Source organism: Vipera berus, assembly GCF_964194415.1.
Source record: "Vipera berus genome assembly, chromosome: 2".
Taxonomy (NCBI): Eukaryota; Metazoa; Chordata; class Lepidosauria; order Squamata; family Viperidae; genus Vipera; species Vipera berus.
This window is the reverse complement of record NC_138203.1, coordinates 167,623,505-167,646,032: the sequence shown is the minus strand read 5'-3', so window position 1 is coordinate 167,646,032 and position 22,528 is coordinate 167,623,505. Positions and strand designations below refer to the sequence as shown.

The following is a 22,528-nucleotide window of genomic DNA, read 5'->3' as shown; positions in this document are numbered from 1 at the left end:
TCTTGAAACGGGAATCTCCCTGGAGAAATTTTGTTCTCGGAAACCCTGAATTTCTTGGAGTTTTAAAGGCAACTGCTTGAACCCAGTGATGTAAGCCTTCCTTTCATGCTTGTCTCCAGTGCTGGAGGATTTATACTCTGCTAGAAATTGCTTCCACCACCTCCACATGGCCATTCGCTTCCATTCGTTTACTACTACATCTGAGCAAAAGAAATGGCATCTTTCCATCCTTAGTTTTACAAGGCTGTCAATGCTTTGATGCCCAAGTAAAAGAGAAGCCCTTTACTCTGAGGAATGTATAGCTTATCATACTTTTCCCTCTATGGAGAGACAACCAAGGAAGGAACAAGGGAGAGCAGCAAAGTTGCAAAATAGCCCATTTCGCCTCTTCTTTATGTCCTTTCCTATCCATATTTTCTTCCCATTGGTATGCTTTCCCTGGATTTATCCAGTTCTGAAGTTAGGACTATTCTTTTTTTCTCTGATGTGTGACTGTTAAAAAAAGAAAAGAAAAAAGCTGGAGCCGTGTGAGAGGGATGCCTTCTCTGGTTTGTTGCAGCTGAGAAAACCTGGCATCAGGATACAGGAGAGTTTGTCCTGCCATTCCCTATTGACTGGGTGGCAGCTCTTCTTCTGGAATGTGTCACAAACATAAGGAATTCTTGGCAGTCTGGAATTGATTGCTGCTTATCCTCTTCACTGCCTCCTGTTCCCTTTCTGCTGGCTCTTTTATTCAAGGTCACTGCAGTAATTTCATATGTGGCTGCCTGGTGCTGCTGCCTTATCTACCACACCATTTCTTTCTCTCTCTCTCTCTGTGATCTGGGAATATTGTGTTCAATAAAACCTGCTGTTTTTAAGCACCCTTGGCAGTACTCCATAGGCAAAGACATTCTCTCTTTTCTACCTCTTGTTTCTAGAGTTTAAAATGAAAAGTTACAAGGCGCATGCTGGCCTTCAAAGCAATGAGTTCTTCGATGGAAATGTTATTCTCCCACCCTCCTAAATCTTGGATTTATGCAAGTTAAAATTACGAGACATTCTGCCCATTCTCAGGGCAACACTGCCCATGTTCCAGTGGTCTGCTTTGGTCCATGCCAGTCCAAAACCGTCCTTGCAACTGGGCTGGTACTGCATTAACTCCTGCCACCCAGTATTTGCCAGATTTTTTTTCTATTGTGAATGAAGCTTCCTGGAAGGTTTCTAAAATGGATGTGTACTCAACACTCCTTGTGCTTGGCACTCCTCAAAAGGATGGAACCAAATATTGCCTAGAAAGAAAAATTCTGACCCCACTCCTGAAGTTCCAGTGATTATTTTTCAAAAGAACTAATAGAGTATTTGCTTTGGGAGGAAGAGGAGGTAGACTTTTATCATAGCCTTGTATAAACTCAGGTGTGAATTCTGATCTCTAGAGTTAGCTGTTTACCTTCTTGGGTGGGATGCTGGCTTAGCTCAGGGGTCCCCAACCCTGGATCAGTACTGGATACCGGATCAGTATCGGGCCATAGCATGCCAGCAACTGGTCCACACAAACAAGTAAAGCCCCATCTGCGAGATGCAGGGAGCACACAAAACCACGCACCCTCTGGTCCTGGGAAAAACCTCTCTCCATGGAACCGGTCCCTGGTTCCCAAAAGGTTGGGGACCTCTGGCTTAGCTCATTAAGAGCTGGCGTACCTGGCAGCCTACCTCTTTTAATTTGCTTTTTTCCAGGAGCCACCAATATTGCACATGAATCCAACTTGCAACTTAGTTGCTTCTGTAGCCTCAAGTCTCTGCCTTTTTTAGTTGCTCCTCCGTGATTGGCCCTTCAGGTTCAAACTTCAAGACTTCACTCCCCTTTCTTCATTTATTTCCCAGCGTGCTTATGGCCAAGGCCTCATTTGGCCTCCAGCTTGTTCTTCAACCCTTTGCCAACATTTTTGGGTATTTTCTGCCATGGTTGCAGGGAAGGAAGCACACATTTCACATGCAGATTTCTGTAGGTTGGGATAGGCAACCTATCACCTTCCAGATGTGCAGTTTCCAAAATGCCTCCACCATTGGCCAGGATGGCTTGAAATTCCCTTGAAGGCCAGCAATATCCCTGCTGTTTCGGTAGCAAAATCCTTGACACTCATCATTTTTAAAAGTATAAAAGGTGATGAAAGACGTTCCTGAAAATCTGCTGGACCAGAGGGACAAATGATTTGACCTGATCATTGTCATTTTCTAACACAGTATATAAATCAGTCTCTTCCCCACACAGTTTTATATAGTATTTGAACCCTGTATTTATTTCCTCCTCTTTGCACCTTTCTTTATTTGCCTGCCTTGCATTTCTCTGTAAGGAGCACACCCAAAGCCTTGCCATTTTTTTTCCTTTTTTTGGATTAGCAGACACTAACTGTGACACTAACTATTAGCAAACACTGCTTTAGCTATCATACAAATACTCAGTGCTTCTCAGTCCCAGAGTTCTGTGTTCCATAGGGATGCAGTCACACAACATCTTAGAAACTGTGACAACTTGCTGATGGCTCTCGAACAATTGAGTCATCATGGCTGCTTTCTGTGGCCTGTCATTAATTTTGCAGCTAATGCAAGTATGTTAGCATATGCTCCGATTTCTCCATTCTCCAATGATTCTATAGCATATTAAGCATATTAAGCTCCAATTCCAGTCAACTTAGTTGCATCATTTTATTCCTTTCCTATGCAAATATGTGGTTCTTGTTATTTTTTACCTCTTCTGGTGGTGTGTACCAATTCTGTACAACGCTGTGCTTGGCTTCGGTCATTTTTCCTGGCACCACTATGTTCTAAAAACAGTAAGTGGGTTGAATTGTGTACAGAAATCAATATAGGGAAATGACTTTTAAAAGAAACTCTAGAAGCCATGTTTTTCCAGATTCTGCATCCCTGACTCACTGTCATTTCCTCTGGGTGGAGAAGGATATCTTGTGTCTCACCTTGAGTTAGGATGAAGGAATATACCCAGGTTGGAGGTTTTGCAAAAGTTGGAGTTGTCCTAGAGAAAAATGGATATGATTCATTTTTGTCCTGCTTTTGGGTGGTCATACATACTTCTCCGGTATTTGTTTCACTACTATAAAACTATAAAACATTTCAGTCATGGAGAAAATAAAGTTATGTACGAGGAGGTTTAATTCTGAATAATTTAAGAAAGCAAAGTATGAAAGCAAGGAGGTAAAACTACTGAATTGCAATGAATTTCCTGTAAAAGCAATAGCAATACCGCTTCACAGTGCTTTACAGCCCTAAGCAGTTTACAGAGTCAGCATATTGCTCCCAACAATTTAAGATTCAAGGTGCTGGTGATGACCTATAAAGCCCTAAATGGCATGGGCCCGGATTATTTACGGGAGTACCTTTTGCCGGCGTTAACTTACCATTGCCCTGTGCGCTCCCACAGAGAGGGCCTCCTCAGGGTGCCGTCGGTCAGGGAATGTCGACTGGCGGCCCCCAGGGGGAGAGCATTCTTTGTGGGTGCGCTTGCCCTCTGGAATCAGCTCCCTGTTGAGCTCCGGATGGCTCCCAACCTTCGCTCTTTTCGCCGCGACCTGAAGACTTGGCTATTTGAACTTGCCGGCCTGGACTGAGGGACTGGGATTTTAGATTTTAAATTTTAAATTTTAGAACGTGTTTTATTTTTTAGGGCTACTTGGTTTAATTTATTTTAATTTTTGTATATTATGTGTTGTATATAGTGTTTTAATTGCCCTGTACACCGCCCGACTCCTTCGGGAGAGGGGCGGTATATAAATCCAAATAATAATAAATAATAAATAATAATAAATAAATAATGAGCCTTGGTGGAGCAGTGGGCTAATGCCTCCTTAAGTAACACCAGCTGCCTGCAATTAGTGCAGGTTCGAGTCCCACCAGGCTCAAGGTTGACTCAGCCTTCCATCCTTCCGAGGTAGGTAAAATGAGGACCCAGATTGTTGGGGGCAATAAGCTGACTTTGTAATAATGCCGGTTGGGGGCCCCCGAAAGCCCTAATAAGCAGGCGTATACATAGAATGAAGGCTATTGCTAAGCACATTGGTTTGTGCTTAAATTGTAAGCCGCCCTGAGTCTTCGGAGAAGGGCGGGATATAAATGGGATTAAAATAAATAAATAAATAAATAAATAAGGCTCCTCATTTTACCGACATCAGAAGGATGGAAGGCTGAGCCAACCTTGAGCTGGTGGGAATCAAACAGCCAAGCTGCTGGCAGTCGGCAGTCAGCAGAAGTAGCCTGCAATACTGCATTCTAACCACTTTGCCACCACGGCTCTATAAGCTTCTCTAAGGGGTTACATAAGAGATACACATAATTAAGATTTCAGATGGAAGCCTGGATACAGAATTGGAAGATCTTTTGTCCATAGTTTCACTATGGGCTAAAGAAATTCAGAGGAAAATGTTACTTAACATTTGAACAGAAAAAAGATTAAAACACAAATTCCTATCTTTCTGATTAAATTTATTGTGATTATTAATGTTATTTATTTTAAACATTTACATTTCATAACAAACTCCTGCTTTATTCTTTTGAACTCTATTTTTATCGTCTTTTTTCTTTGGGATTTATGATTGTTATAAATTGTCTATTAACATGCAGCGGTACAGGAATATATTCATAAAGGCAAAACAAGTGCTATTTTAAAGCAGTGGTTCTCAGCCTTTTCTATTTGTAGTTTATGTGTTTATATTTCATATTTCTAAACAGCCCATCTCCTTCAAAGAGGGGTCCTGGGCAGTGTACAACATAATATAACTGATAAAAATATATATATAAATTAACATTAAAATTAAGTTCCACCACGATGAAAAGCTCATTTCCCCCCCAAGAAAGACATATATAAGCATTATATTATTAATGCTTCAGTGGTTTATCCTATGTCCCAGTTAGATTAGAATTACTGTTCTAACAAAGTTTTGGAAATGAACATCAGTGCCATTCTTAATTGGATTGTGTGTATTAACTGATTTTATCTTATTGCTGGTACAGTATGTGAGGGTTTAACATGCTTTTGGTTATATTTTGCGTCATTTAGAGTTTTATTTTAGCAGGATTCAAATACACCGAAAAACACTTGAAATTTAGCAGCTGGGAAAACCTAAGCATAAATTTTTCAGTAAGGCTGAGTTATTGGCAGCGGTACAGAATCTCCTGTCACTTCCATTACAACAATGCTTGTATGAATTCATGACATTGTTAATTTCCATAAAATTCAATAGGTAGCATGTCCCAATGTATATGTGTTTGTATGTGTGTGTGTATGTGTGGAGCTGCACAGTTATCTCTATCTATTGAGTCATGTAGCTTGAAAGAAATGACAAATGGCGACTGAAGTTTTTATTTTAATGGATATTCAGAAGTCAGAGATACAGAGAAAGTAATCAAATTAGAGGAGAGCTAACTTGAAGACAAAAGAGGGGAATATGATTGCTTTTACCCTATAGTATTTGGATGTAATTCTTATGTATTTTACTAGGTCAAGTAAAAATGTGCCAGGCTAGTAAGATATTTAATACAGCCTTCCATAGTTCATTGTCCTACAGCTGCTTTATGAAAGCTGAGAACTGTAGAATACATAGGGAAGTTTGACCTTGACCAGTGAGGAAAGGTTAAAAAACACCCTTTTCTCACTCATCTGTCTTCTTATTTTAAAAATGTTCATAGTAAATTTAGACCTTTTATCGATAAGAGATGATGCTGATTTTTAAATAAATGTTTTAGCTGTCCTGTATTTTACAAAATTTTAAGAGTTTAAAATATTATCTTGCTTTTGTAAATTATAATTCATTTTTGTTTTACATTGAGGAAACTTGAATATGTTTTTGTTTTGTTCTCAGATACTGTAGATATGTAAAGTAAAACAAGTATACTCACAACATGTGTTCTATGTTGAATTATGCAGATGCCAAATGAATAGAATAAAATAGAACAGAACAGAACAGAACAGAATAGAATAGAACAGAGCTGGAAGGGACCTTGGAGGTCTTCTAGTCCAGGGCTTTTCAACTTTTTCACCCACTGTACCACTTTTAGGATATGGCAACATTGGCTACAATATTGCAGGTGTGGTCTTACTAGGACTTTGTAAAGCGGTATTAGTACTTCGTGTGATCTTGATTCTATGCCTCTGTTTATACAACCCAGGATTGTATTAGCTTTTTTGGTTGCTGCTGTACACTGCTGGCTCATAGTCAAGTGATCGTCCACTAGGACTCCAAGGTCCCTCTCACAGTTACTGTTTTTAAGCCAGGTCTCGCCCAATCTGTATCCATGCCTTTGGTTTTTCCTGCCTAAGTGTAGGACTTTGCTTTTCTTCACGTTGAAACTCATTTTGTTGGATAGGGCCCATTGTTTGACTTTGTCAAGATCTTTTTGGATCCTGAGTTTGTCTTCTGGAGTGTTGGCTATTCCTGACAGTTTGGTGTCATCTGCAAATTTGATGAGTTCCCCTTCAATCCCCTCGTCTAAGTCATTTATTGAAGATGTTGAAGAGTGCTGGGCCTAAAAAGGAACCTTGTGGTACCCCACTGCTTACTTCTCTCCATGTGGATGTAGTGCCATTGAGTACGGTTTGTCAGCCAGCTACAGATCCATCTGGTGGTGATGTTGTCTACTCCACCTTTTTCTAGCTTACCAATTAGTAGGTTGTGGTCTACTTTGTCAAATGCCTTACTGAAATCTAGGTATACTATGTCCACTGCATTTCGCTGCATTCCACTGCTCTACTAGTTTGTTCACTTTATCAAAGAATGAGATAAGACTGGTTTGGTATGATTTGGTGTGATGTCTATTAACTACCTGTAAACCTGATTCCAAATTATTTGGGGTATCTTATCCACCTTACTCAGAAAAACCTAAAGTAGAAAAACATAACATGCTTTCATTCAGCTTTCACAATATGAAGAAAGGGCTTCAGATAAAGATTGGCATTCTTATTTGAAGCAGAAATGTGTTCAATCATTTCAGTGAGACCTTGATCATACTGTAAATGGCAGTGTTTATTCACAGCCTGCTCTTTGCACAGATGGATCCTTAGTCTGGCATGTAGATCTCTTTTGGTGGATAATATAATTATTCTTTCTGAGACTGCCTACTATGAAAGAAAGCTGTTATGTACAGTACAATGATGTGCCAATAAATGTATAACAACCAGTTCTGGTCCATTGCTGCCACTTCCCTATCTTGCTAGCCACCAAACAGCTGATCCATATGACTTGCAAAATTCCAAAAAAAATATAACCATTGGCTTTCATGAACTAGTATGGGCTGGCTTCAGCATATCACAGCTTATACAGTACTTGACCTTGTTGAGGTACACAGTCCAGGATTTCCTGATAATGTATTTCTGTAACATCAAGGACTTGCTATTTTCTTATCTTCTTTCAGAAAGATTTTCCCCACTATAGTTGCTCATGAAGTACACTTCTATGATAATAAGGCCCATCAGGCTGAAGGCCATGGTAACATAGTGGCTAAGGGGCTGAATTTGGGCTGGTGACATCTAGATTTGCATCCTCATTTACTCAATCTTGAAATTACTTGGATAACTAGAGCCTTGGTGGAGCAGTGGGCTAATGCCTCCTTAAGTAACACCAGCTGCCTGCAATTAGTGCAGGTTCGCATCCCACCAGGCTCAAGGTTGACTCAGCCTTCCATCCTTCCGAGGTAGGTAAAATGAGGACCCAGATTGTTGGGGGCAATAAGCTGACTTTGTAATAATGCCGCTTGGGGGTGTGTGAAAGCCCTAATAAGCAGGCATATACATAGAATGAAGGCTACTGCTAAGCTTGTAAGCCGCCCTGAGTCTTCGGAGAAGGGCGGGATATAAATGGAATTAAAAAAAAACAAAAACTGTGAACATTTCTTTTTCTCAGCCCACCATGTAGGACTGTTATGGGGAGGAAGGAGAGACCACCATGTGAGTTAAGATAAGGTCTTTGGGAAAAGATTGGGTGTTAAAAAAACCATAATCATGACATAATATATTACCAAAGCTAACATAGGCTGCCTATTTACTTTCTAACCATGCATTTTTGAAGGTTTTTACTGGGTGGAGATAAAAGGTAGAAGAAATGCAGAGGTTTAAAACATTCATTTCCTCTTTAAAACCTTTCAAATCTCTCCGTAATCGCAGCGCTTGGTCCCACCCATTTTTGGAGTACTGTATGACCCTCAAGATGACAAAAGTAAATTTACGTAGATGGCACTGCAATATGTCCACCATGCCATAATTGTACTCAGAAAAAAATTAGCATAGAAGTATTTTTTTTTATTTTTTTAAATTCCATTTATATCCCGCCCTTCTCCGAAGACTCAGGGCGGCTTACAAGCTTAGCAGTAGCCTTCATTCTATGTATATGCCTGCTTATTAGGGCTTTCACACACACACACCCAAGCGGCATTATTACAAAGTCAGCTTAATTGCCCCCAACAATCTGGGTCCTCATTTTACCTACCTCGGAAGGATGGAAGGCTGAGTCAACCTTTCAGGAACAAAAGCAGTTTCTTATGTAAATTCTACCCAAATACTCTAGCTGAATAACTCATGGTTGGCTTAGAACTATCTGGAATGGCTTTAGGTTTTGAAGAAGTAACATAAAATAGAAAAGGGTGAGGGATAGAAAGGAAGAAATGCAATTTTTCCCCCTGACTGGATAGAATAAAACAACTGATCAGCTAAAATGGCTGAACTGAATCATAATTTTAATAGAGTTTCCATTATTTGTTTTCTAGCTCATTGTAGAAACTGAAGAATTAGCAGTTCTTAACCAATCGCTCTGAAGCTTTGATTCTTCCCTGAGGCCTCTCAAGTTTTCTTCTTTGGATCATTTCTTTCTACAAGGTGAGGTCTTTTTCCAGGTTCAGCCATGACGACCTCTGCCTTGCGTCGACAGGTGAAAAACATTGTGCACAATTATTCTGAGGCAGAAATCAAGGTGCGTGAGGCCACCTCCAATGATCCCTGGGGACCTCCCAGCTCTTTAATGTCTGAGATTGCTGACCTGACCTTCAACACAGTGGCTTTTGCAGAGGTCATGGGTATGATCTGGAGACGGCTGAATGACAGTGGCAAGAACTGGCGTCATGTCTACAAGGCCCTGACTCTTCTAGACTACCTCATTAAAACAGGCTCAGAGAAGGTGGCTCACCAGTGCCGTGAGAATCTGTACACCATTCAGACTTTAAAGGAGTTCCAGTACATAGACCGTGATGGCAAAGATCAAGGCATCAATGTTCGTGAAAAAGTGAAGCAAGTGATGAGCTTGCTGAAGGATGAAGACAGGCTGAAGCAGGAGAGAGCCTATGCCTTGAAAACCAAAGAGCGGATGTCCATTGAAGGTATGGGCATTAGCAGCAGCAACAGCAACAGCCACCAGCTTGCCTATGGACGGCGGGCATCACAGTATGGCGATGACTACAGCAGATCAAGAGGTTCTCCATCCTCCTTTAATTGTGAGTACTGCAATGGTATGTGGCTGTGCCTCCTTTTTTCTGACAGATCAAGTCATCTTTGGCAAAAAAAAACACCACCCCAAAACTTGAAAATGTATAATCTAATTTGTGAATGCTTTCACGGGGGCTGGTGATCCTGTAGTAAAGTTCATGGACATCTTGACCAGCAGTTATAGTTATAGTTATAGTTATAGTTTATTTGATTTATATACCGCCCTTCTCCTTGGTAGGGACTCAGGGCGGTTCACAGGGCATATATAAAAAAGACAATACAAAAATTAAAAAAGGATTAAACCCATGCCCAATTAAAACAGTAATACAAATTTAAAAAACAATTAAAAACCCATAATCCCCCATCAGGCCAGACCAGCTATTTCAAACAGGTGGGTCTTCAGGCCCCGACGGAAAGTTCGGAGGTCTGGTGCCATCCGGAGCTCCACCGGCAGTTGATTCCATAATGCCGGAGCGCCCACAGAGAAGGCCCTCCCCCTGGGGGCCACCAGTCGGCATTCCCTGACTGGCGGCACCCTGAGGAGGCCCTCTCTGTGGGAACGCACAGGGCGGAGGGGAATCGATGCCGGCAGCAGGTGGTCCCTGAGGTATCCCGGACCCATGCCATGTAGGGACTTAAAGATCGTAACCAACACCTTGAACCTCACCCGAAAGACAACTGGTAACCAATGCAGCTCGCGGAGCAAAGGTGTAACATGGGAGCACCGGGAAACTCCCAAGACAACTCTCGCGGCCGCATTCTGTACCAGTTGGAGCCTCCGAGTGGTCTTCAAGGGAAGCCCCATGTAGAGAGCATTACAGTAGTCAAGGCGAGAGGTCACAAGCGCATGAGTGACCGTACACAGGGCATCCCGGTTCAGATAGGGCCGCAACTGGCGCACCAGGCGAACCTGGGCGAAAGCCCCCCTAGTCACGGCCACTATATGATCTTCCAGGGTAAGCCGTGAATCTAGGAGGACTCCCAAGTTGCGAGCCCTATCCACGGGGGGTAAGAGCTCACCCCCCATAGAAAGAGATGGAACATTTTGAATGTCCCGGGATGCCGGAATGCACAGCCACTCAGTCTTGTCAGGGTTGAGTTGAAGTCTGTTCCTCCCCATCCAGACCCGAACCGCCTCCAGGCAACGGGACATCACGGCGAGGGCATCACTGGGGTGGTTTGGGGTCGAAAAGAAAAGTTGGGTATCATCTGCATACTGATGATACCCAACTCCAAAACCACGAATGATCTCACCCAGCGGTTTCATATAGATGTTGAACAAGAGAGGCGAGAGAACCGACCCCTGAGGAACTCCACAAACGAGAGACCTAGGGGTCGATCTCTGCCCCCCTGCCAACACCGACTGCGAGCGTCCCAGGAGATAGGAGGAGAACCACTGAAGAACTGTGCCTCCCACTCCCAATCCCCTGAGACGCCGCAGCAAGATACCATGGTCGATGGTATCGAAAGCCGCTGAGAGGTCTAATAGGACTAGGACAGAGGAATATCCCCTATCCCGCGCCCTCCAGAGATCATTCACCAGAGCGACCAATGCCGTCTCCGTGCTGTACCCGGGCCTGAAACCCGATTGGTAGGGGTCCAGATAATCCGCTTCATCCAGGACCAGAGGGAGCTGATGCGCCACCACACTCTCAACAACCTTCGCAAGAAAGCGAAGGTTGGAGACTGGACGAAAGTTGTTCAAAACAGCTGGGTCCAGGGCAGGCTTCTTGAGGAGAGGTCTCACCACCGCCTCCTTCAAGACGGTGGGGAAATAACCCTCACTCAGAGAAGCAGATATAACCGCCTGGAGCCAGCCTCGTGTCCTCTCCCTAGCTGCATAAACCAGCCAGGAAGGGCACGGGTCCAACAAACATGTGGAGGAGCTCAGCCTCCCCATAATCCTGTCCACTTCATCAGGGGTCACAGAATCAAACTCTTCCCAGATAACATTGACAAGACCGCCCGTGTCCTGATCGCCTGACTCTGCCCAGCTGGAGTCCAAACTGGTCCGAATCCGAGCGATTTTATCCGACAGATGTTGACTAAATTCCTCGGCACGACCCTGCAAGGGATCCTCCCTCACCTCCTGATTAAGAAGTGAGCGAGTCACCCTAAACAGGGCGGCCGGGCGATTATCTGCGGACGCGATGAGGGTGGAGAAGTAGTTACACCTCGCCACCCTCATCGCTGCGAGATAAGACCTAATATAGGTTCTTAACCGCAACCGGTCGGGTTCGGATCGGCTAGACCTCCAACAGCTCTCTAGGCCCCGTTTCCGACGCTTCATCTCCCGGAGCTCCGCGGAGAACCATGGAGCTCGCTGGGATCTGCGCCGGGTCAGGGGCCGCAAGGGTACAACCCGGTCAAGTGCCTCAGCGGCTGCCCTTTCCCAGGCTTCCACTAAGGCATCAGCCGAGCTGTGAGCAGTGGAGGCAGGTGGGGACCCCAGCGCCGCTTGGAATCTATCAGGATCCATTAAGCGTCTGGGGCGGTACCATCTAATTGGCTCCGTACCCCCACGGCGGGGGGTGGCAAAGCGGAAGACCAGCCGCAGGAGATGATGATCGGTCCATGACAGGGGCATAATAAATGGAGAGCCCCCACCTAGATCATCCAACCACCGTCTAGATAAAAAATCAGGTCAAGGGTGTGGCCTCCCTCATGAGTTGGCTCTGAAATTACTTGCGTCAGGTCCATGGCCGCCATGGAAGCCATGAACTCCCGAGCTAGCTCAGATGAACCTCCCAGGGATGGTAGATTGAAGTCTCCCAAAACTATAAGATTGGGAAACTCAACCACCAAACCCGAGAGGATATCGAGCAGCTCGGGCAGGGCTGCCGCTGTGCGACTAGGCGAAATGTACACCAGCAGCAAGCCCAACTGCGCCCCAGGACCAAATCTCATAAAGAGAGACTCACACCCGACTATCTGAGGAACGGTGGTCTCCCGCGGACATAAGGTCTCCCTAATGGTAACCGCCACTCCCCCACCCCTACCTTGAGCTCGTGGCCGGTGTAGCACCCGGAAGCCTGGTGGGCAGAGGTCAACCAAAGGGACCCCACCCTCTAGGCCCAACCAAGTCTCCGTGATGCAAGCCAGGTCCGCATGCTCACCCTCAACTAAATCCCTAATAAGGGGAGCTTTATTAACCACGGACCTGGCATTCAGGTACACCAGCCGGAGCTCAGGAGGCTGCACATCCCCACTCCCGGGACCTCGGGGAAGAACCAGAGGGTCGGAGCGCCTCACCGCTTGTAGACAGCGGAGACGGCCCTCCCGATAACGATATGGCCCCCTGTCTATCCGCCTGCTGCCTTTCCCCGTCGTGGGAATTGATAATCCCACGACCCGCTCATGAGCCCCAGATGTAACCACTACCCGCTCCCCCCGAACGCCGTCAGACCCAGGCCTGGCCTGCAACAAAGTTGTTTGGCTACCCCCCACCATTGCAATACACTGCAATGTAAAAATGAAAGCATATGGTTTTGGAAGCAATTGTTTGCAACACTGCCTGAAATGTTTCCAAATTTCTACCATTTATTGCAATGGACCTTGAGAAATGAAACCTGGCAAGTACCAAGTAATATTTGAGGGACACAGATTGCTGATAGTAGGAATGGGCACAGATTCAAAAGGCCCATAGACAGAAACTGTTCCAAGTATGTAGATTTCCTTTATTCCTTGACATTTCCCCCAGTGTCTTTTATGAACCCACAGCCAAACCTTCACTGTTTATACTGCCATTAAGCAGTATTTTTATAGTCTTTACATTGCTTTTACAACCTTGATATAAAGTATAGTTTCATTCAGTTGAATGCAATTAAAGAATCCTAGATAAACCCTAATAAGTTGGATTCTCTGATCCTGTAGGAATTCTAAAAGTATGTTTAGCGGAACAAAGTTACATATATTTCCACTTGAAGCTCTCTGGATCACATAGAGAATATAAGATTGAATAGGGAAGCACCATGGTGTACAGCCCTATCATTTTGCATTTTTGAAAGCTTTCAGAAGGCCAAATCGTAAGAAGGGTACATGGCTATGTAGGTAGTATTTAACTAAGATTTCCAGCATCTTTTACCATCCTTTACCCCTTGTGTTAGCTGGGTTTGCTGAGAATTCTATATAGGGCAGAGATGACGAACCTTTTGGGCTTGGTGTGCCAAAAATTTAGAAAAGGCCTAACTTGACTGTGCTGGTGTGTCGCACCTTCTTGAACAAAAGAGAAGAATCTCCTACCCCACACCCCCATCCCCCATCTAAACCACCCCGAGCAGCAGCACTTGGAGGCAGTGCTGATGCTGGGTCTGAAGTAAAGGCCTGGGCCATGACTTTAGTCCTTGCAACACCACTGCCACTCAAAAAGGCTGCCTCACGCCATTCCCCAAGATGCAATTGCCCCTTGCAGCCTTGCACTCCCCAGGATCTGCCACTGCTTACCTTCAGACAGTGTTCTCTTTTTGTTCTCCTGCGGCCTACCTGAGACTACTTTGAGTCTACTTTGAGTGATGCTCTTCTACAGGCTATTAAAAAGGTCCAAAGGCACAGCTCGTTCTTGCATCATTTTCAGAAGTTCCAGAGGCTGCATGACTTCCAGAGGCTGTGGAAGCTGGGTGAGAGCACGCCCCATTCTTGGGCGACCTCCACAGCCTCTTTTGAGAATAGTTGCCAGGTGTCGGTGAACACTGGCATGCCACCCAAAATGTCATGGCATGTTATCTTTGACACATATCATAGATTTGCCATCACAGATCTAAGGAGTCACAGATTCCCCATGCCTAAAAGTGGAGATTAAGCAGGAGAGTTAGGGAAATGAAACTGAATTGGGTGGAAATTATATGTTCTGTCCTAAAAGGCACTTCTTACAAGATACTGAACTTAAAGAAAAAGAACTATTAAATTAATATCACAATGCTCATGGGTATCATATAAAGTCACATGAGTATTTTTTCATATTCTTACTGGCAAATGCGGAACATATATACTCTTCAGAGCATATAAATTGCATGGATTTTGTCATCCTCTGTTCTATTATCTAAATTACCTGTCAATACCTGGAAATAATTACTTTTTAAGAATGTATATTATGAAATGGATATTTTATCTGTGATAAATGCAGTGTTTTTCAACCTTTTTTGGGCAAAGGCACACTTGTTTCATGAAAAAAATCACGAGGCACTCCACCATTAGAAAATGTTAAAAAATTTAACTCTGTGCCTATATTGACTATATATAAAGTAATTCTCTTGAATAGGAATCAAATAAACACAAAGAAAGTATTTTATAATTACTTTTCAATTTTTCCCACGGCACACCAGGCAACATCTCGCGGCACACTAGTGTGCCGCGGAACAGTGGTTGAAAAACACTGATAAATGTTCCAGTGGCCAGTAAAGCCTAAGCAGTAATTCATATAATCAGCTTCTCTCCCCCAGTAAATGATATAATAATGAAATGGGAATGGATGGTATATTTAGGCTTTAAGAAATAGCCACAAAACTGTGTGGGAAACAGATCAGATTTTTCTTTCTGTCTTCTTGTCAATCTGTCTCTGTCTCCTTTCTGTTTTTTCCAGTACTGTACTGTGTTATTAATTGAAAAATAAACAAGACATTCAAAACAGTGAATTTGAGCAGATGCTGATGTAGTCATAAAATAAGCAAGGGCATATTCATCTTGCAGGATCGCAGTTGTTAAATTTTTGCAAGCTAAGTAAGTAGTAAGCTTGCAAAAAGTTTAATTTTTAAAAATGCCACTTTAGTGCTCAATATTTCTATACAGTGTACAAAACTATCAGTTTTATAATTAACCACTTCTACCATGCATCTTATAGAGATTGTGGATATTGAAATGTCTGAATTCCTAGATTCCTTGAGTGGCTGTAACTAACATTTTTGTTTTGTTTAGAAGTCATTGTGAATATATTCAGTGAGGTTTCTGAGGTAAAAGTGCATGACTAGAAGAAAGCCCTTAGAAGTGGGATTGCCATCTGAATAAATTAACAGAGAATTGCATTTTAATTCAATGACTTTGATGTGCATGTGGGGGAAAAATAGCACTAGCAGTATTAGCGTGCCAGATGTTGAAAAAAACACCCCATCCTTTGAGCCTAGGAGAACACATTTTTAGGCATATGGGTCTTAAATCCTACACAATTCCTGACAGAATTTTAGGGACGGTGTCATCTGTGTTGTTGGGGAAAGGAGATTAGACTAACTAAACCTCAGCATTGTAGCAAAGGCTGGTGTTTTTTCTATGTGCCTCACAACATCACAAGTATGACCCAAAGGAATTGGGCTTGTGCTCTGACTCTATAACCCTGCTGAAAACACCAGCAACACCCTGCAGATTCTACTGATTCGAACCTTCGTGTAGCGGTACCAATGTACTTTGTTTTTCGTTCCTCACACCAAACTCAAGGAAAATGTTGCTATAGAAACACAAGTGGATTGGAGTTTTCAAAATAAAATGTAACTTCATTCCCCCCCCCCGCATGTGGGTTAGTCATAGCCTTCGACTGTTGGACATCATAAAACACAGAAGGTTGGTAGGCAGGAAATGGAGACAACCATCAGCACAGAAAGAGATAATTGAAAAAAAAAACATTTTTAGGACAGAATGGAGGACTGCTTTTCTCTCTAGGGCAGCATTTCTTTGAAGAAAAATATGCTTCTTCAGCTTCTTGGATGAGAAGCAAAACTTCTTCAGAGAAAAACGAGAAAGTCCAGTTGCCTCATGAAAAAGCACCTTTGGGATAACTATGATCTGGATGACTGAGAATCTCCATAGACTCTTGTGACCATCCATCTTTCAATCCTCTTGTCTCCCACTCTTCTTTCTCTTAGCCTTTTTTCTCTCTCTCCATCTTCCTCTCTGCTCAGTGAGGCAGGATTCAGAGTGCTCATGCTAGACAACTCAAGAGTCACTGAGAGATGGGTGGCATGTATATTTAATAAATTGTTATTAATAATTAACTGATAGCTTACAGGGGAGCTTCTGCAGCTAGCCTAATCACCAATGACTGTGCACCCATTTTCTAACAAAGCACTGTAGAGCCAACTGGACTTCCTTTCAGAGCATACTTTTGGATGGCTTTCATTCTACTTGCCCTCCTAATGTTTTTTTTATTATCTTTCAGCTTCTTCATCATCTCCTCGGCTCAGCTCTGACCTGGAGCAGGCAAGGCCACAGACTACTGGTGAAGAGGAGCTCCAACTCCAGCTTGCCCTGGCAATGAGTCGAGAAGAAGCAGAAAAGGTGACGGCTTTTGTTCCTTAGAGCCTGGCAAATACCAAGGGAGAGTACCAAGCACACTCACTGCCAGAAAGGTTGAATGTGAGCTGGACCAAAAAAAGCCAGGCACAATAAAGTTGAGAATGGGAATAAGGAGAAAGAATAAAATGTCTTGCTTCGTTCCCCAAGGAAGGTTTTGTTGGCTTGTTGGAACCAGGGCCAGGTGCACTTTGACAAGGGAGTAAGTTTATTTGTTTGCTTGTTAAATTTATTTGCCGCCTACCTCACCATGGGGCTACTCTAGGCAGCTTACCAAAATAAAAAGCAATAAAATGAAAGGAGTGTCAAGAGAGCCAAAGTAAAATAATAGAACCATAAAATAAACAATGGAAAAGAAAACACCAATGCACCAAAAAGAATACGCCAACATGATAACCAAAAGGACGGACAGGTGGAGAGCAAGGAGGGGAGATAGAATCTGTCATGAATCCGGCAGCCACCTCCAGTGTGGAACTTCCCCATCTGAGTCCCCAGGCCAGCTGGTAGAGCCAGGTCTTCAGCCTCTTGTGGAAGGGTAGGAAGGTGGGGCAGATCTTACCTTAGAAGGTAAGAGGTTCCAAAGGATGGGTGCTGCAGCAAAGAAGGCTCTTCTGGATCCCGATAGTTGGAGTTCTTTGACTGACAGGATCTGAAGTAGGCCTTTCTTCAACTGTATAAGAAGTTCCTTTATTGTAGATAGGAAGTATTTTGTTGTGAGTCCCATTTATGTAGTAACAAAATAGGACCAATAGCCTTAGGCGCAGGCAAGGTATCTCCTACTTGTGATCAGTTAAAGCTAGCTCCACGTTCAGGTAATTTTGATTTACAACAGTTGCTTAGCTGTGTTGAAAGTTATGACCTATCTAAAAGGGGGACTGAAAAAAGGGACTTTCTAATGGTCAGCTTCCCCACAGTTCCACTTTTGGCGCTCAGCACATGGCTGAATTTACAGCTGTTTGCAGGGTCCCATAATTATCAGACCGCAATTTACAATGCTTTTGCTAAAGACTGGCACTTCTGTTTTTTTTAGCACAAGTGCACTCTAGCAAACAATGGATTTGCTTAATGACTACAGTCTTTGCTTCACTGCAGTGCTCACACTTACAACCACCCGGTTTGTTTAACAACTGCTCCAAAAAAACATTGTAAAGTTATGTGGCCAACTGATTGTATGACCATTATGAATTATGACTGTAATGGGCAGGCGCCATTATCATTGTTACTTGAGGACCACCTGCAAAAGAAAGTAGGGATACAGTTACAGCAACGTGGAAGCTATTATACCTGATTTTAATTGCATTGATTTTATCTTTTAAATTTTATCTTTTTGTTTATTTAGTTGTAGCTACCATAAATGCTGATAAAAGTAAGAAAGTGGTTGATAAATAAATTAACTAAAATACACGAGGAAGGCAAATTTAATCCCAATATTGGCACCTGGAAGATGTAGTAAGTATTACACAGAATCATGGAATGTAACAATTTGAAGGGATTTTATAAGTCAGCTCAGTGCTGAGTGCAGGATTACTTTTGAAAACCTCCAGCAACAGGAAGTCCACTGATGATCTAGGATAGACTGATCCATTGCTTAACAGTTCTTAATTCCTGAAATTCTTCTTAAGTCCATTGAGTCAAATGTGGTTGCTTTATTAAGCCAACCTTCCCCAACCCAGTGTCTGTCAGGTATGGCCTTTGAGCATTTTGGGTAGGTTATATGAGGACTGAAGGCAACGGGGCTTGAAGACAGCTAAAAAGATTGTCTGAGAGCCAGGGGCATCAGGGTGGAGTGTTTGTCAGAAAAGTCAAGCTGGTGCACGGCGGTATCATTTGCACAATTGAAGGTCCACCCTAATGTGGCACACATTAGGAAGGGACAAGGCTTTATCCCATAGGTGCTTGCCCTCTTGTCTTTTTTTGACCCTGCCCCAGGGATAACCTTATTTGGAGCAACACTGAATGGGAGGAAGGCAGAGATTTCTGGATGTCACTGTCTGCAACCTTGTTGAGTTTGGCTTTTGATTTTCTTATGACTGCTCAAGATAAGCAAAAGAATTCCAGATATCATCAAGGAGCATTAACATTTTGTTGATTTAACTATCTTTTGTCTTGTATACTAACATATGCAGAGTCACCTGCGTGTAACAGCAGGTTACACGGTGCCTTAAATCAATAAGATAAGCTTTTGTAGTGGCAACATGGTCTACCTCCTTTTTATTCTTTTATCATGAATATCCTCTAGCGATGACTTTTAGAAAAATAAAGGACATATCAAGGTCTTCCTCTTCCTTCTTTTTTAAATGCAATTCCCTGAAGATGAGGCATAAGAATAATTGTTCTGTGAGTAGAAGGGAAAACTGTAGAACATGCATTTATTTCCTCCCTGTTCCTGCTCACTTTCAGAGGAGTGGGACGTTATAAAGTATTACTGGCTTTATTTTATAAGACTGTAGCGGAAGCTTTGTTTAAAGAACTCCTATTATTATGCCCTTACTTTGGGCAACTCTCCCTTTCCAGAGTTTGATTGGCTCACCCTCTGGAGGGATTTTGGAAGGACCCAGGAATTGCTCTTTTCCTATTTACATTATGTTGGATTTCCTTCAAAAGCTGTGATCTTGTGCATACTTGATTATTGTCAGATTGCTTTACTGATGTCAGTAGGACTTTCTTTTGAATTCACATATGTATAAATTGTATTGCATATTTCTGTATCTGTGCTCTGAGATTTACATAGTAGGCACTGAAATGAATTAAGATAAAATGGGGCATTACTTAGTGCATTTTTTCTTGCGTCCTGATGATGTGCAAGGAGCTGAAGTTACCATATCTGGAAGGAAGGAAGTTTGGACAGCCTGAATTGTGGATTACATGGTAGGATTCTGTTGTTTGTATTTTAAAAACACTGAAGTATGCCCAGGATTTATTTCTGGCAGATATAAAGAAGAATCCTTGGATCTTATATGTGACAGGATTGAACATAGCTAAAACAAACAATGTGGCTAGTAGTACATTGGCTACTAGCTTAAAATCCATGTTGTCCTTTAATGATGCAGGAATAGTTCCTTCTAGTCAGTTCTGAATATGTCATCTATAATGCAGCATGTAGGTCATGTGTAATTTCCTCACAAGTTATTTCCACTTGTGAAGCTATGAAGATGCAGTTAGTCACTAGTAGGAAAATGTGTTTTCTTTGTTTTGCAATGTCGAAGATGAACTAAGGATGATACAATTCTACTGTATCTCATTTGATCAACAGCACTTACAGATCATGCTAGAGGAGAACTTCCACAGAGTGCATCTACAGCTATGGGCTGTGCAAATTTTCTCCAACAGAAGTGCCTTTAGACCTTGAGAAACTGCATATGACAGGGCTTTTTCTTTAATTTCTCTGAAAAGATTGTTAGAACTGCAGCACAGTAATTGGCATCCCATAGTTACCTATCAGAGATCTCCTGCTCTCTTTCCAGGCAGTTAAAACATATGCTTACGTACACAAACAAGGTCAGTTCCAACTATCTTTCTTGCCACAAATGGCACCAGTAACATTGAATAAGCAGGAAGCTGATTAAGACAGTCCCAGTTGGGAGATTTTGACTTGGGGCAATGTTCCCCCATCTAGAGGGGAACACTCTTCTGAAAGCTATAACTACTTCTGAAAGTAGTTCACAAGCTTGTTTTTGTAAAAATTAACAGATCCACTCTTATGTCCTTGTGTAACAGGGTGATAAACCAGCTCAATCTTTAGTACCTTGAGATTATCATGTAACCCCAACTGTTTACGTTAGATTTTTGCTTCAGGTGCCAAAATATTCAAGGCCAGCTTATGATCTCCTTGAATGAGGCTTGAAAAGTTGCTTATACAAACAAGTTTTGGATGTTGTTCTTAATATAATATCAGTCCTGAGATGTATCTGCATAGCAATATTGGTTGAATATACATATAATTAAGTTTAGGTTGGATGAAGACATCTTTCATACTACTTAAGAGTGAAACACCATTCCATTCTATTATATTTTAATGTAGAGTGTTAGTTCCTGGTTTTGATAAATATGTCTGTGGTGTGTGTGTGTGTGCGTGTGCGTGTTGCATGGTTCACTTCACTGGTTGGTGGTTGTGAGGCAGGAGAGATTGGCTTGACGGCTTTTCCTTTCTGGGTTCTACAAGAGTCAGTTCTTTGCTCCTGGCTGTTTACCATTTACATTAAACCACCAGAAGAGGTAATCCAAATGTTTGGGGTTAACTATGTTCCCCAGGCCAGACAGGAAATGCAGTTGGAGTCCTGTCCAAGTGACTGGAGGCTTAAGACCTAGATGGGCGAGAACTAACTTAAATGGAATTCTAGTAAAAAGAGTTGCTATTTGTCCATCTGAGTTCTGTGCTTGCTCCAGTGGTGTCTCTTGATGAGATGGCCTTACTCCTGAAGAAGCAAACCTGTGATGTGTGGGTTTTTTTAGACTGACTACTTATGTTATAGCAGCATATGGAGGTTGTGGTCAAGGAAGGTTTTTTTTTTGCAACCTCATTGATATCCAGTTGCAATCCTACCTGAGTAGGAGAATCTTGCTGCCTTCATTACCACCTGCTTAGACTACTGCAATATGCTATATGTGGAAGCTGCAGTTGGTTCAGAGCACAACTTGTGTGATGAACGTTCTCCAGAACACAGCAATGCTGTAATGTGTTTGCCAATATAGTTGCCAATCATTGACTACTTGCAAATACTGTAGGGTCATAGATGCAATTTAAAGTTTTGGTGTTAACCTACAAAGTCTTACAAAGTGTTGTGCCTAATAATCTTCAAAGTCACATTCTCCTATTGGAATGGTTAATCTACCTGGGATAAACTCTTAGTGGGTGCCCCATTTCAGGAGGCTAAGGGGGAGGGGAGTCTAACTGCAGCTACTTATCAGTTGCTGCACCAAGTTTTTGGGAAGGACCTTGTAATGAACATTCATCTGGCTCCCATCCTGTTATGTTCAAAACATAGGTCTTAGAGAGGCAATTTAGGTCTTTACTCCATCTTGCTTTGGTTATAGTTGGTTTTGGTTTTTTTTGTTTAATATTTTCATTAATTTCTGTATTATAGTTTTGTATGTGTTTTGTTTCTTGTATATTTTATCTATAAACCATTGAGAGTCCATAGGGGTTTAGCAGTGTATAAATATAAGAAATGTAATATAGTTAGCTTGTAACCACTTTGAGGCCAGTTTTCAAAGACAAATGAACTAGGAAAAATCAATGGCAAAATGAAATTTGATTAAACTTTATTAAAAAGTTAATAAAGAATTGAGGTTTCCATTTGTGAGAGAAAAATTCTAAAGAATCTAAACATGATTCAAATTTTAAAAATGTTTTAAACTTCAGATCATGTCTATGTTCTTAATATTTGTAGGAAAGTTTGTTCCTACAACAGAACCTTATAAATCTTTATAGGACTCCTTCTCAGTTGTGCATTAGCTTCACTGAAGGAAATAGAGCCAGATGCTTCATAGTTAGCTTGCCATGATGGGAAGTAGATTTAGCAAGGTGAAAGTTTCAATATAAAGTTGAATTGGAATCTGAAAATTCAAAAGTTGAGTAGGATAAGGAGGAAAGTGCTTTTTTAAATAAAATAAAATAAAATCCAAAATGTAGTAAATTGGTAGTGAAGAATCTTTCAGGACATAATTACAGTGAAGACTGTTCCAAAATGTTTTGGATGAAAGAGGTGTTGAAAATCTTTTCACTACATTCATTAGAAGAGTAAACCATAGGCAGAATCCCCTTGTATGTTTTGGCACGATGACCCATTTATA

General features: G+C 42.2%; 1 protein-coding gene across 5 annotated transcripts in view; it reads left to right on the top strand.

Annotated features, from left to right (window-relative positions):
- The window catches only part of EPN3 (epsin 3), a 54,739-nt gene that overhangs the window by 7,612 nt on the left and 24,599 nt on the right, over window positions 1-22,528 (top strand). For all 5 annotated transcript variants that reach the window (XM_081319502.1, XM_081319501.1, XM_081319504.1 and 2 more), the window contains exons 2-3: window positions 8,749-9,468; window positions 16,602-16,720. In XM_081319502.1, the coding sequence (XP_081175628.1) occupies window positions 8,883-9,468; window positions 16,602-16,720 (705 nt within the window). In that variant the 5' untranslated portion in view covers window positions 8,749-8,882. The remainder of the gene's footprint in view (window positions 1-8,748; window positions 9,469-16,601; window positions 16,721-22,528) is intronic.